The following is a 14165-nucleotide window of genomic DNA, read 5'->3' on the forward strand; positions in this document are numbered from 1 at the left end:
GCCCAATTCCTGAGTAAGACGTCGGAGTCCTAGCGGATGATCCGCTGACCTCCAAATCATAACTTGACGGCCTCGGAGCTTGGCTCTGGGAGCGGCCCAGCGCCACCTGGGGAAAAAGTACTGGAGCTTGGGGGGAAGTGGAAGGGGCGACAGCCGCGCGACCTGTCGGTAGGCAGTAGGGGCGAGATAACGGGCCGGTGACCCCGAATACCGGAGCGGCTGGGGGGAGGGAAGGGGCCCTAGGATTCCACAGCGCGTGGCACGCACACCCGTGGGCCCTTTCCCTGCCCAGGCACGGGGCAAACACCCGTCAGCAAGACGTGAGGGACAGCGCCGGCCTCCCGAGGGCCGCGGACAACGACTCCCAGCCCCAGGCTAAAGTCACCTCAACAAGAGCGCAGCCATCTTGAGTTCCGGCCTGGACGGAAGTGACGTTGAACGCCCCCGCCGCCTTAGGGCGGGGTCTCTGTCACGTGACAGCACGAGCTCTTTATAAAGGTTGGGGGCGCCCCTGTACGCAGTTTTGTTCTGTCTCCTTTTTCCCGTTCCCCTCCGTTGTCTTCCAGAAGGACTTGCCAGGGCTTCTGCAGAAACGGAGCGGACTCGGACTCTGCAGTATGCGTTTTACCTGCGAACAGAATTCATTTTGTGGAACATCTGACTTGTCCTGATTCTTCACCAGGGACTCCTCCGTCTAGTTCGCTCCACCTGCTTCCCAGATAGGGCCGCAAGGCACCCACGGAAACGGGCTCCATCCCGTTCTAATGGGAGGCTTGGCCAGGGCAGGGAGGGATACACAAGTTGAGACCCAAGCTGAGGAAGCAGCGCGAGACGACGCAGACCGCCATCCCCAGACAAGGGAGCCGCCTCTATCCACCTGCGTTAGCTTTGTGCCCCGCAGTTCCTGCGCTTGAGCTCCCGCCTGGGCCGGACGCCCACGAGCCAAACACAGCGCTCTCTTGTTCCTTGTTTCAAGGCTATGTGGGTGACACCCACAGCTAGAGGAACCCGGGGTGGGGGAGAAGCTCGCTTTTGATTTTTAAACACACGCACACGCGTGTGTGTGTGTGTGTGCGCGCGCGCGTGCAGTTTTGAGGAACCCAAGCACAGTGATCAATTGCAGAACACTTGTGACTTAAGGAAGAAAAGGGGAGTGAGAAGAATAGAAAAGTGAATAAGTTCTTGAGTCTCGTTTTGCGGGGGGGTGGGAGTGAAGGAGCGACGCGCAACTCCTACTAAGACTTCAGCTACATTAATATTCGGATCTCATTTATATTTAGCCCTCCCGCACTTCTTTCAGGATTTAAATAGCACAAATTCACTTATTTCTTCACCAAATGAAAATACCATTTTGCATTTCTATAATACTTGACAAAGAAAGCACTTTTATAGACTTCTGGGCTGGGAGAGACCTTAGAGGCTCTTGGGCCTGATTTTTTATCCAGTGCAGAAATCTCTTCTTCAACACTTAGGGCCACTGGTCTTCAGGACTCTGCTCGAACGCATTCGGTAATGGTTACCTCAAAACTCAAGTTTCATATAGTGAACAGTTTAATCATTAGAAAGTTGCTAAATTAAAGTAGAGTTTTCTGGGGGTATGTGGCTGGCTCTGTAGGTGGAGCATGTGACTCTCGATCTTAGCATTGGGAGTTCAAGGCCCAGGTTGGGTGTAGAGACTATTTACAAATAAAATCTTCAAAAATAATAAAATAAAATAAAATGCAGTTTTCTGGTGTTAAACTTCCAGTCATTGATCCTACTTCGGCCTTCTGGCTCTTCACATTAACAAATCCAATGCATGCCTCTTTCACTTAGCTCTTTGAATAATTTCACTTAATATGTATTAACTTTTTGCCCGAGTATATGAAAGGGCTTTAGGGGATTCAATGATACAAACATGTAATTTTCCTCAAGAAGTTTATAGTCTTATCAGGATCAGTAAGTAAATAAATACAAAAAAGAAAGTAACAATCCCATGAAAGAACTATGGGTAAAAAGGGTGAGGGGGTCAAAGCAAAAAGTGATTATTTGCCACTGGGAGGTGCGGTTAGGAAGGTATAATTGACTACAACATGCCCTGAACATTCACTGATGATTTTCCCTGTGGAGTTTATCATCAAGTCCTGTACTTAGAGTTCCACAATCCAAACCCAATAGTATTCACAGAACCCACCATCTCCTGTGTAAGGAGATGACAGGTAGGTACCAGGAGACTGTGGCTTTCTAGGTCAACCTGCAGTGATTCCACTTCAGGAACAACAGCGGCCTCCCTCCTCAAATTAACCTGTAGGGCCCATAATTGATGGAAATTAGTCACATTGAAATTCAAACAAGACATTAAGTCAAGCCCCTTATCACCCGGGCTAATCTTTTTTTTTTTTTTTTTTTTTTTTTAAAGATTTTATTGGGACGCCTGGGTGGCTCAGTTGGTTGGACAACTGCCTTCAGCTCAGGTCATGATCTCGGAGTCCCGAGATCGAGTCCCACATCAAGTCCCGCATCGGGCTCCCAGCTCCACGGGGAGTCTGCTTCTCTCTCTGCCCTTCTCCTCGCTCATGCTCTCTCTCCCTGTCTCTCTCTCAAATAAATAAATAAAATCTTAAAAAAATAATAATAAAGATTTTATTTATTTATTTGACAGAGATCACAAGTAGGCGGAGAGGCAGGCAGAGAGAGGAGGAAGCAAGCTCCTTGAGATCATGACCTGAGCCAAAGGCAGAGGCTTTAACCCACTGAGCCACCCAGGCGTGCCCACCTGGGTTAATCTTAAAAATAAGCAGGAGGAGGTCAGAGAAAGAAAGGGAAAGAAAGAAGGGAGAACATTTCAAAGGGGAGGCAACACTCAGGAGAGCTTTGGTCTGAATGATTTTTTTTTTGGTGGGGTGTGTTTTAAAACTCAGCTCTGACTATGTAAACACTCCCATCCCTAACCCCATATATCACTCCAAAACCTTCGGGAAATTCTTATTGTTAAGAGTTAGTTGGACCAGGTAGGTAGGCAGGGCCGGGGTCCCCAACAAGAAAATATGGGAGTCAGGACAGCTAAGATAAAACAGAACACCCTGTTTTTCAGATTAGACAGAACCACACTGACATTCTGCTTTGCTGCCTTTGCAGAAATGACTTCTGCAAAAATGTCCTAAACTAAGGCAATTAACCACAAAGCATTTGCCAATAGCATGAGCAAGGGACAATTAAGACATAAGCCCCCCAGATGTCAGCAAAAAAAAGACCATCAGCACAGAGACATTAACCTAATAGGTAGAGAAATAACGTGACCAAAGCCCTGATTGGCATGACTTAACAGGCCTGGATTGCTTAAGATCATTCCACAAAAGAGCTGATAAAAACCCCTAAACTCAGAAACTCTGAGGGCAACCCTCTCAGCCCCCAGCCTGGGAGCTTTATGCTCTTGCTCAATAAATTTTGCTTTGCTGCCCACCACTCTTCTTCTGGTCTACCTCTTTGTTCTTTGAAGTGGTCTGACCAAGAACCATGGACACTAAGGGAGCAAAAATCCTATAACATTATGATGTACCAATTAAACCCACTCTCTTTTGTCTGCCACTTAATGCCCTTCACCAATTCGTTTCAACTCTCCTGGACAGACTTGTTTCCTATGACCTCCTTTAAATTCCCCCAAATCAAGTCAAAGTGAAGGGCACAAGATCTGCCTTGAATGTGCCCAATACTTCACAAACCTACCCCATACAAACACACACATACACACACATTTTCCTACCTCTTTGTTTTTGCTTTTGCTCTTCTGCCTGGATACCATCACTACCCATTCCATATCTAATATTGCCTTCTATATACAACTCCCCCTTCCTCTGAACTTCACTTATTTTATTTCTTTGTTTGTTAAGTAGGCTCCACACCCAGCGTGGAGCCCAATATGGGGCTTGAACTCACAACCCTGAGATCAAGACCTGAGCTGAGATCAAGAGATGCTTAACCGACTGAGCCACCCAGGTGCCCTGGTTTACTTTTGTTTTTAATCTCTGTTACATAACAATCTCCCTGACATTTGTGAAGTATTGCGCATATTTGAGCAGACCTGGTTGAGCCCATCTTGGTATTCTCAGCACTTTGTTCATGTCTCTGCTGTGGCAAGCATCATGGTTCATTATATTGGGTTATTGATGGGTTCGTCCTCTCCAATCCTCCCTTCTCTGCCCCCCCAACTAGATTTTAAACTTCTTCATGGAGAAAATTAATTTTCATTCCTTTTTCTGTTACCCACATACCCATACTTTACATACAGCTGACACTCAGTATGGTTTTGTTGCCGTGTTCTAAATTGACATGGACTTGAACTTCAGTATGGGGCACTGAAAATTCTCTGATGAAGAGGGAAAGCTCAGGGGATTCTTCGCTGGATACTTTCCAATGGGGAAAAGCTTTATCAGGGAAGAATCACCCAGGATGCAGGGAGATGGAAGAAAAAAAAAAAAAAAAAAAAACAAATCCCAGATGACCTGGTCATTTCCAGGAGCCTGGAATGCAACCCAGAGTCATCACAAAAAGAAACAAACAAACAAGGAATATCCCATTTTCACATTCTCTGGGGGAGCCATTCTCTGGTAAGGAAGCTGCAGAGGAACGAACCCCTTCTTGGAACCTTAGAATTCAGGTTCCCCTGCCCATGCGTCCCTCAGAGAAGTGTGTTTATGTCCCTTTTTCTGTCCCTCTCCCTCACAACCCCCCCTACCCCAGCATTCCAGCCCAGGGCAGGGGGAGGCCAGCAGACACAAAGCTCTCTGTGTATGGGGTGGTATGTGTCCCCCCCACCCCTCCACCCAGAGGACACAATGCCCCTTCTGCTCCCTGTGCTCTGCCCCCCTCCCCACCACCTCTCAAGTGCACATGCCAGGCTGCAATTGGTTACTGGCTCAGGACAGCCCCCTCATACTGGGGCTCCAGGGGATTTTAAGCGGATTCCAGGAACCCCCCGCTCAGTTCCCTGTCCCCCACTCTCCCAACCCCGCAGACGCTCCGGGCCCTAGCCCCTGGCCCAGCTATGGCTCCTGGGGCTCCCTCGTCCAGCCCCAGTCCTATCCTGGCTGCGCTGCTCTTCTCCTCTTTGGGTAAGTGGAGCCGCCCCAGTCTGGGGGCCCTGGGGCTCAGGATGCCTCTCAGCAACCTTGTCACTGCCTTTGCTGCAGTCCCCCTGCAACCGAAGAGCGAGCAGGAGCAGGAAGGTGATATTGTATTCAGAGGGAAAAAATATATATGTATATAGTTTGGAGGGAGGCGATAAAGGTATTCTGTGAAGGGAGAAGATAAAAGAGTGTAGAGAATTTCCCTGAGGTGGACCTGACTGGACCCAGGCTGGAAAGCAGTAACCTGGCCCCAGAGCCATGTTGAGGGCCCGGTGGGAAACAGTGTCATTGTGTGGTAGGGAACAGGGTCTGACACCCAGTTCTGGTCCCTACGCATTCCCTAGTAGTGTTTGAGGGGCTTAACCTTAGTTTCCCTCAATAGAAAAGTCAGGGAATGTGATCTAAGGAAGGAGCCCAAGGTTTGTGGTCCCAACTCCTCCAATCCTTTGTCTGTGGGTGCCTCAGTTTCTCCCCTTGGATCCGTTGTCCATTATGTGGGTGAGTGGAGTAGAAGGGAGAGTCTACGAGATTCTAAGAACTTGACCATCTAAAGTGGTCTTGCTTCATGAGTTGACCAACCCCTTTCTTATCCCATGGCAGATGTTGGGTGAGTGAGGGGAAGTCAAAGTAGGGTTATTGGAGTGGATGTTTCCCTTCTCCAAACTGCCCCAAATCCTAGTTCAATAGATGAGCAGTAGACAAATTGGGGGCGAGGGAAAACTGCTCAGAATAGCCAAGGTTCTCTGCTGTCAGCTCTCGGAGTCCTAAACCTGTACTCTTCTGGGTGTTGTACTGGCCTACTCTGGGACATCCAGAGAAAATGTTAAAGCTAGGGGTTGAGAAGGCCATAGTGAGGGAAATGGTGAGAGGGAGCCTTGGAGAATAAGGAAGAGAGTTCTGTCCCAGAACATGTCCACCCGGGAACCATTGAACAGAACTGAAGGGCAGTGGCTGATGTTAGAACAGGGGAATAGAACTTAGATCCAATGAATAATCTTTTTTGTTGCATTTGGGTTTCCCAAGAGAATGGTAAGGAGTGAGTCACTGATATTTCGTGCTGAGGTGGGAGATTTGAGACTATGGAGCAGGGGTGGGGGGGTTAGCGGGTAGGGGGTGCCATAAGCCCCCAACATTGGTCAGACAATGAGTCTCTGTTTGTTTGGTTGCTTCCTCCTCCTCCCATAGAACAAAAGGGTCTACAGTTGCCCCCACCCAGGGCCAGCCCACACACATAATCTCCCTGGAATGGCCTTCCTTGTGTGGGTGAGTCTTGGGAGAGGCACTGGGCCAGAATGGCCAAGAGGAGAGTGAGGAGGGTCAAACCACAGACGGCTCACACGCAGAGTCATCTGAGCTCTGGACTCAGGGATCTTCCTTTGTATCCAGCTTCCCCTAAGAAGGTTACAAGATCCTTCCCTCCCTGACCTCCCTGTCAATGGCAAGCTGTGTGGCGACCAGGGATTCAGCAGTGAGGACAGCTGACCCAGGGAAAAACTTCTTTAGTTATTTTCATTTTTTTTTTTTGTAAGAAATTTGAGTTTGTGGTGCTGTGGAATACTATACAGCTGTTAAAAATAAGATTGATCCATATGATTTAACATGGGAAGCTCTGATAGATAGATAGATAGATTATATATAAATAAATATATATATATATATATATATATATATATATATTCTTAAGTGAAAAAAACCAAGTAGAATATGATGCAATGTATGTCAAAAGAAAAGAAAGCTCCATAAAACAAAACTATTTCACATAAGCACATGTACTTCTTGAGTTTGTTGAGTTTATATTGCCTTTGATACATAGAAAAAGGTTCCACATTAAACTGATTAACAGAAGTCATACATGAGACGGACTACAGGAAAGGAATTGGTTGGGTGTGTGTATTAAGAGGAACTCTAGCTGTATCTCTGCAGTTTGAATAGTTTATAAGAAGAATGCAAAATATATTACTGTATAACTTCTGATACATTTTATTTTTATTTTTTTAACTTACAATAAATTTTAAAAACCTTAAAGCCTGCAACTAAGGGGTGACTTAAGAGTTAAATACTGACCCAAAGAGAAAGTGAAACATGGAGACAGAATCCAACTTCTGGAAGTCCTCAAGAGAGTTCTGTTACTGTTGGTTTTATTTATTTATTTTTTTAAAATAAACATGCTAAAGAGCTTGAACCAACACAGTGTTTCCACCCAGCTTTTCAGTCAGCCCGGAGAGATCTGGGCTTGAGAGTAGATCACAGCTACCCCAGCTTTGCTATGGTCTCTGACTCAGCCTTTGACTTCCTACTGGTCTCACTTCCTCTATATGCCTCGTTGGGCACACCTGTGCATCTGATTCACCTCTCTGCTTACAGTGCTCCCCCTGGCCCAGGCCATTGTGGTTTACACGGACAGGGAGGTCCACGGTGCGGTGGGCTCCCGGGTGACACTGTACTGCTCCTTCTGGTCCAGCGAGTGGGTCTCAGATGACATCTCCTTTACGTGGCGCTACCAGCCTGAGGGGGGGCGTGACGCCATCTCGGTGAGTGCCTGGGGGAGTCTGGGTTTGAATAGTGAAAGGGTGGCTTCAAAGAACAGTAGAAAAGAGTACTTGGGCAGAGGTGGGGAAATCCTTTATGAGCTATAACCTTAACTTTGGCAAGGCAAGCAGCAATCTGACTAGAGCCTATCTACACTGTCTCCCCCACCCCAGCTACCCTCTCCAGCCCAGGATCCCTTCCCCTAAGGCTAGACTCACATACTTGCCCTCATCCCTCATAGATCTTCCACTATGCAAAAGGACAACCCTACATTGACGAGGTGGGGACCTTCAAAGAGCGCATCCAGTGGGTAGGGGACCCTCGCTGGAAGGATGGCTCTATTGTCATACACAACCTGGACTATAGTGACAATGGCACCTTCACTTGCGACGTCAAGAACCCACCAGACATAGTGGGCAAGACTTCTCAGGTCACACTCTATGTCTTTGAAAAAGGTGTGAGGGGGTCTGGGAATGCGCGGTGGGACGGGTATGGGGGAGGACTGACCGGCTGGGGGAAGAGGCAAAATGCCTGGCCATGGCTCTTCGGGTTCTGGGAGGGTGGGCCGATGGCAGCCTTGGCTGAGAGCTGCACATGCCGCCAGCAGGGGACAGGTGTGGGGCTAAGACCCAAAGGGGCATGACCCTGCTCACTCCGTTCCTTCTTTTCCCTCCCCTCCTAGTGCCAACCAGGTACGGGGTAGTACTGGGAGCCGTGATCGGGGGTGTCATAGGGGTGGTGCTGTTGCTGCTGCTGCTTTTCTACCTGATTCGGTACTGCTGGCTGCGCAGACAGGCGGCCCTGCAGAGGAGGCTCAGGTAAGGGCAGCCTGCTAACCCTGCCTCTAACCGCACTGTGGCCCATCTGGGCAGATGCTCCAGTGAGGGTGTGGGGGGCTGGGAGCCATGGCGAAGAGGAAGGTGGAGCTGCTCTGGATGGGGCTCCGGCCTGCTGGGGGCCAACCGACGCAACCCCTTTCCCTGCAGCGCCATGGAGAAGGGGAAATTGCATAAGGCCGGGAAGGACTCCTCCAAGCGCGGCCGGCAGGTGAGTGGGACCTGGGGCGGGCGGGAGCTGGGGCGCGGGGGGGGGGGGGGGCAGCAGGGAGGGGCGGGGTGGGGAGTCACGCCCCATCGGACCTCGCCAATGACCCACGGACGTGCGCCCCTCCCTGCAGACGCCGGTGCTGTACGCCATGCTTGACCACAGCAGAAGCACCAAAGCGGCCAGTGAAAAGAAAGCCAAGGGGCTGGGGGAGTCTCGCAAGGATAAGAAATAGCGGTTAGCGGGCCGGGCGGGGGGTCGGGGGGCAGGGGCGGAGCCCGCCAAAGGCCCTCAGGTGGTGGTCATTGAGATGGAGCTACGGAAGGATGAGCAGAGCTCGGAACTCCGGCCTGCGGTCAAGTCCCCCAGCAGAACCAGCCTCAAGAACGCCCTCAAGAACATGATGGGCCTGGACTCGGACAAGTGACCACCCCCCCGGGCCCTGCCAGAGCAGGGGGACCTAGGCTCCTCTTAGCCCCCGTCTAGGTGCTTTCCTCCTTAGCTCCCCAGCCCCGCCCTGCCCTGAGCTTTGAGATGTAAGTTTCATTCCAAGTTCATCCCTCCCGCACCTCCTACTTTCCCCACCTTCGTTCCCTGGCTTGCTGGGAGCCCAGGGCCCGACCCCCACCCTTCACCGGCCCCAAGGACTGTGTGTTTGGTGCCTATCCCTCCGGCACCGAGAAGAAAGGGACCTTGACACCCCGTGCCCCAAGCCCCAGGCCACCTGGCCTTTCCATCCCTTGCAGTGCCCGGCCTGTCCCTCGGCTTTTCTTTCCCAGCCTCCCTCCCCTCCACCAGGTGGCCCAGCTCCACACTGTGCTCCTCCCAGCTAACACCCAGACCACCCGGACCGGACTCTCCTTCAGGGTTGATTTAGGTTCTTAGGTATTTTTTATTTTTTAATCCATTCCTTTTTGTTTGTTTGCCTGTGCCCTCCCCCATGACTGAGTACCAATGACGTCATGTGGTTTTTGCAATTTCCCCCACTCCCCCATTAAATCCTTAATGGAGAGCCTGCCGAGCAGAGGGGCCCCTGCCGCTCAGTCCTCAACTACAGGGTTGGTGCCCCTGACCGCTTTGGAGCACTGTTCCGGACTCAAGGTCGTGGGGAAGGAGAGGCAGAGAGGGGCCAAGATTCCTCTTGTCCAAGGGATTGGGGAGGGGCCAATTAAGTTAGGAATGGTTTTTAAACAACCAAAGAGAAAGGAGAAACAGATGGGAAATGGTGGGGGGAGGGGGGAGGCTGCACTCCCAGCCAGAGGGGATTGTTAGGATTTTTCTACATTCTGTATATTTCTTCTCAAAGCCCCAGTGTCCTTAAATGTTTAATAAACACTGACATTTCCAGAAGTTCTGCCTCCGTCTCCAGTTTCCTCATTCTCCTGGGAATATCCCGGTCCCTGTCCCTTCCCCAACCTCCTACCTTCTCCCAGCCCTGCCCTGTCCCAACCCTCTTCCTCATCTACTGGTTTCAGTTACGAATTCGGCTTTATGGGGGCGCCTGGGGGGCTCCGTGGATTAAGCCGCTGCCTTCGGCTCGGGTCATGATCTCAGGGTCCTGGGATGGAGCCCCGCATCGGGCTCTCTGCTCAGCGGGGAGCCTGCTTCCCCCTGTGTCTCTGCCTGCCTCTCTGCCTGCTTGTGATCTCTCTCTGTCAAATGAATAAATAAAATATCTTAAAAAAAAAAAAAAAGAATTTGGCTTTATGGTATGGACTTCCATAGGAAAGTGGAAGAACTCGGAAATCAGAGGAGAAGACATATTCAACAAATTCGTGCTAAACTGTGTGTCAGGCTCTGCATTTACACAGCTAAAACACGGGCTCCCTCTTTCCCAGGATCTGAATTTTTTTTTTTTAAGATTTTATTTATTTGACAAAGAGAGAGACAGTGAGAGAGGGAACACAAGCAGGGGAGTGGGAGAGGGGCAAGCAGGCTTCCCGCAGAGCAAGGGGCCTGATGCAGGGCTCTATCCCAGGACTCTGGGATCATGACCTGAGCACTTGATCCTAGGACACTGGGAACATGACCTGAGCCGAAGGCAGCTGCTTAACAACCAACTGAGCCACCCAGGCACCCCTGGAATCTGAATTTTGAAAATAGGTCAGCCACTCACTAGCTGTGTGACCCACAGCTAGTTATTTGACTTTGGTAAGGCTGTTTTTGCATTTGTAAACTCAGATAACTGCCCTTCTTAATTCCAGGATTTTTATGAGAACCACACGAGATCCTGCATATGGAAAACTTGGTAAACTATAAATTGATGTGTGATGAAGATATTACGGATCAGTCCTTTAGAATGTTTCTACATCCTGCCTAAAGTATTACACTTTACAAACTAGCATAAATTCCAGCCCTACAACAGGCACAAATACAACTTTACTTTGGTCACTATCTGAACTATTCTATTAATACCTCTATCTAGTTTGTTGGTATTCTATTTTAGGCACACTATTAATATCCTGGAATACTTAGATGATTGTGGAAAGACGTATATACATATCATTTTCCCTGGGGGACAAGAGGGCAGGTCACTGGTGGCAAAACAAAACAAAACCAAACCCAAAAAAAGCCTCCTACAAGTCATCTCTTCACCTTGTTAAGAGGTTAAAGATAAGATTTTATTTTTTCAGAGATTTTATTTATTTACCTGATAGAAAGAGTGAGAGAGAGAGAGACAGAGAGAGATCACAAGTAGGGGGGAGGGGTGGAGGGAGAAGCAGACCCCTGTCAAACAGGGAGCCAAATGCAGGACCGATCCCAAAAAGGACCTCTGCTGAAGGCAGGCACTTAACCAACTGAGCCACCAGGCACCCTAAAGATAAGATTTCAACACCAGCTTTGCCAAAGACCAGAGTGCTTTCATTTACTTCAAGGGGCATCTTCCACTTTTAAAAAAAGAAATATTAACCCAAATTCATTTTAATATAAAGGCTAATAGATTCCACTGCATAAATGCGAATCAAAACTACAATGAGAGGGGCACCTGGGTGACTTAGTCGTTAAGCATCTGCCTTCGGCTCAGGTCAGGATCCCTGAGTCCTGGGATTGAGATCCACATTGACCTCCCTGATCAGCGGGAAACCTGTTACTCCCACTCCCCCTGCTTGTGTTCCCTCTCTCCCTGTGTCTCTCTCTATCAAATAAATAAAATCTTTAAAAAAAAACAAACCTACAATGAGATATGGCTTCACACCCACTAGGATGACTACTATCAAACAAAACAAAACAAAACAAAATAACCAGCGTTGTAGAGGATGTGGAGCAATTAGAGCCCTGTACTCTGTAGGTGGGAATGTAAAATGGTGCAGCCCCCATGGAAAGCAATATGGGGAGTTCCTCAAAAAATTAAATACAGAATTACCATATCATTCAGCAGTTCTGCTTTTAGACTTATACCCAAAAGAATGGAAAGCCAGGTCTTAAAGAGATACTGTTCACAGCAGTATTATGCACAATACTCAAAAGGTGGAAGCAACCCAAATGGTCATCCATGGTTGATTGACTCTACACACAATTGACTGTTATTCAGAAAGGAAGGAAATTCTGACTTACACTACAACATGAATGAACTTGAGGACACTGTGCTATGTAAAATAAGCCCGTCACAAAGACAAATACTATGTAATTCCATTTATATGATGTACTTGGAGTTGTCACATCATAGAGACAGAAAGTAGAAAAGTGGTTTCCAGGGGCTGGGGGGAGCTGCTTAACTGATTGAGCCCCACCCCGCCTTTTGTAAAGATTTTCTTTATTTGAGAGAGACAGAGAGCACAGGTTACTTAAATATAAAATCTTAAAAAAGAAGAGATTGAAACAACCTGGAAGACATCTTTTGTTTGTCCCACACGATGTATATTTTTTAATTTAAATTAAATCTGCATTTGATTGTCCCAGGGCAAGGATCATCTTAAGCTAATATTGTTCCCCCCTTCCAGGTGAGGCCTGCATTCTTACTACTCATTTCCTTACCTGCCTGACCCCTCTTGTTTTTTTTTTTAAGATTTTATTTACTCGACAGACAGAGATCACAGGTAGGCAGAGAGGCAGGCAGAGAGAGGAGGAAGCAGGATCTCTGCTGAGCAGAGGGCCCGATGCAGATCCCATGATCATGATCATGACCCGAGCCGAAGGCAGAGGCTTTAACCCACTGAGCCACCCAGGCACCCCATGCCTGACCCCTCTTAATGTATGAATTTGCTACCCTGTCTTGAAATGTCCAAGAAATTGGACAGATTGTGGGTGGGAGTGAGGTTGGGTTAAGGAGGCTATAGTCAAACTACACACTCTCAGAGCTCTTCATGGCCCCTCAAACAGATGACCAGTCATGGTGTTCAACTCTGGCCACACTAGTCACCCCTCAGACTCAAACACAGTCCCACTAGATGCTCTGTTACCTGAAGACTAAATTGTGATGTTAACGTGTGAGTTTAACAATTTCTATGATCACGTAAAAATTAGAAGAAAAAGATGAAGGAAATGCTTGACTTAGACAAGTAAGCAAATATCCAAAACCAGCAAATAGAAAACATGTCAGTTCACTACAGTCCTTGTTTCTGGGATTGGTCAAGAAGCCATAAATGGGTATGTAGGACCTGCTTCCACTACTCATTCCATATTTCCCTGCCCTCAGCCAGAAGGTCAGACAGTCCCGGTCTTAACCGGGTAAAGTGACCCAAACTCCCATTTCTGATTCAAGGTCTGAGCTCTCACGTGCCCTGGCTCTTTTTTGGTTGCTTCATGTTTCCATGAGCCTTTACTATAAGGCAGGGAAGAGCTAAAAATAGCTTTCCCTACTCCCAGTGTGCTCCAGCAACCCAAATTTCCCCTAGATTATTAGGATCTGTCACACCAGCCATCCCTGAACCTCTCGGTTCCCAGATGACCTGGTGATTGTCTCATCCTCCAGTGTAATGGAAACGTTGTGTTCACTGGTAGAAACAGGAGCAGTGTCAAAGGATCCTGGGTGACCTACTCTTACATCTAGAGCTGTTCAAACTTGGTTCTTTATATAGACCTTCCATTAACAGTAAACTGCTATTGCCTACCCCCAATCTTATTGCTCGGTGGATAAAACAACAGCTGGTTTCTGATGGGAAGCTCAGGCCCATAGTCACCTGATGTCCTGGGGTCTTTTCCTGCTAAGCTCACTCAAGGGAGTTCCGCCCTGGCCTTATAAGCCTGGGCTCTGTATCACACACGATTTCTGAGTGTAGGAGACCAATTAGAGGAGCAGAGTATAATGTTTAGTTAGGGAGTCAAAAAGGTCTGAGGTTTTTTGTTTTAAGATTTTATTTATTTATTTGACAGGCAGAGGGGCAGGCAGAGAGAGAGGTGGAAGCAGGCTCCCTGCCGAGCAGAGAGCCCGATGTGGGGCTCGATCCCAGGACCCTGGGATCACGACCTGAGCCGAAGGCAGAGGCCTCAACCCGCTGAGCCACCCAGGTGCCCCAAGGTCTGAGGTTTTAAAGGAGTTTTCTAACC

The 14165-nt window shown here is 48.5% G+C and overlaps 2 protein-coding genes across 2 annotated transcripts in view; one reads left to right on the forward strand and one right to left on the reverse strand.

Annotated features, from left to right (window-relative positions):
* Nucleotides 1–482, reverse strand: part of SDHC (succinate dehydrogenase complex subunit C) — a 30954-nt gene extending 30472 nt beyond the window's left edge. The window contains exon 1 of the mRNA XM_059145493.1: nucleotides 386–482. Within this exon, the coding sequence (XP_059001476.1) occupies nucleotides 386–405 (20 nt within the window). The 5' untranslated portion in view covers nucleotides 406–482. The remainder of the gene's footprint in view (nucleotides 1–385) is intronic.
* A 4460-nt stretch (nucleotides 483–4942) lies between these two features.
* Nucleotides 4943–10028, forward strand: MPZ (myelin protein zero). Its single transcript, XM_059145491.1, has 6 exons — nucleotides 4943–5090; nucleotides 7470–7636; nucleotides 7876–8089; nucleotides 8317–8452; nucleotides 8621–8681; nucleotides 8812–10028. Exons 1-6 carry the CDS (start codon nucleotides 5024–5026, stop codon nucleotides 8911–8913), a joined length of 747 nt encoding a protein of 248 aa, XP_059001474.1. The 5' UTR covers nucleotides 4943–5023; the 3' UTR covers nucleotides 8914–10028.
* The last annotated feature ends 4137 nt before the right edge of the window (nucleotides 10029–14165 follow it).

Source organism: Mustela lutreola, chromosome 14 (assembly GCF_030435805.1).
Source record: "Mustela lutreola isolate mMusLut2 chromosome 14, mMusLut2.pri, whole genome shotgun sequence".
In the NCBI taxonomy this organism is placed as follows: Eukaryota; Metazoa; Chordata; class Mammalia; order Carnivora; family Mustelidae; genus Mustela; species Mustela lutreola.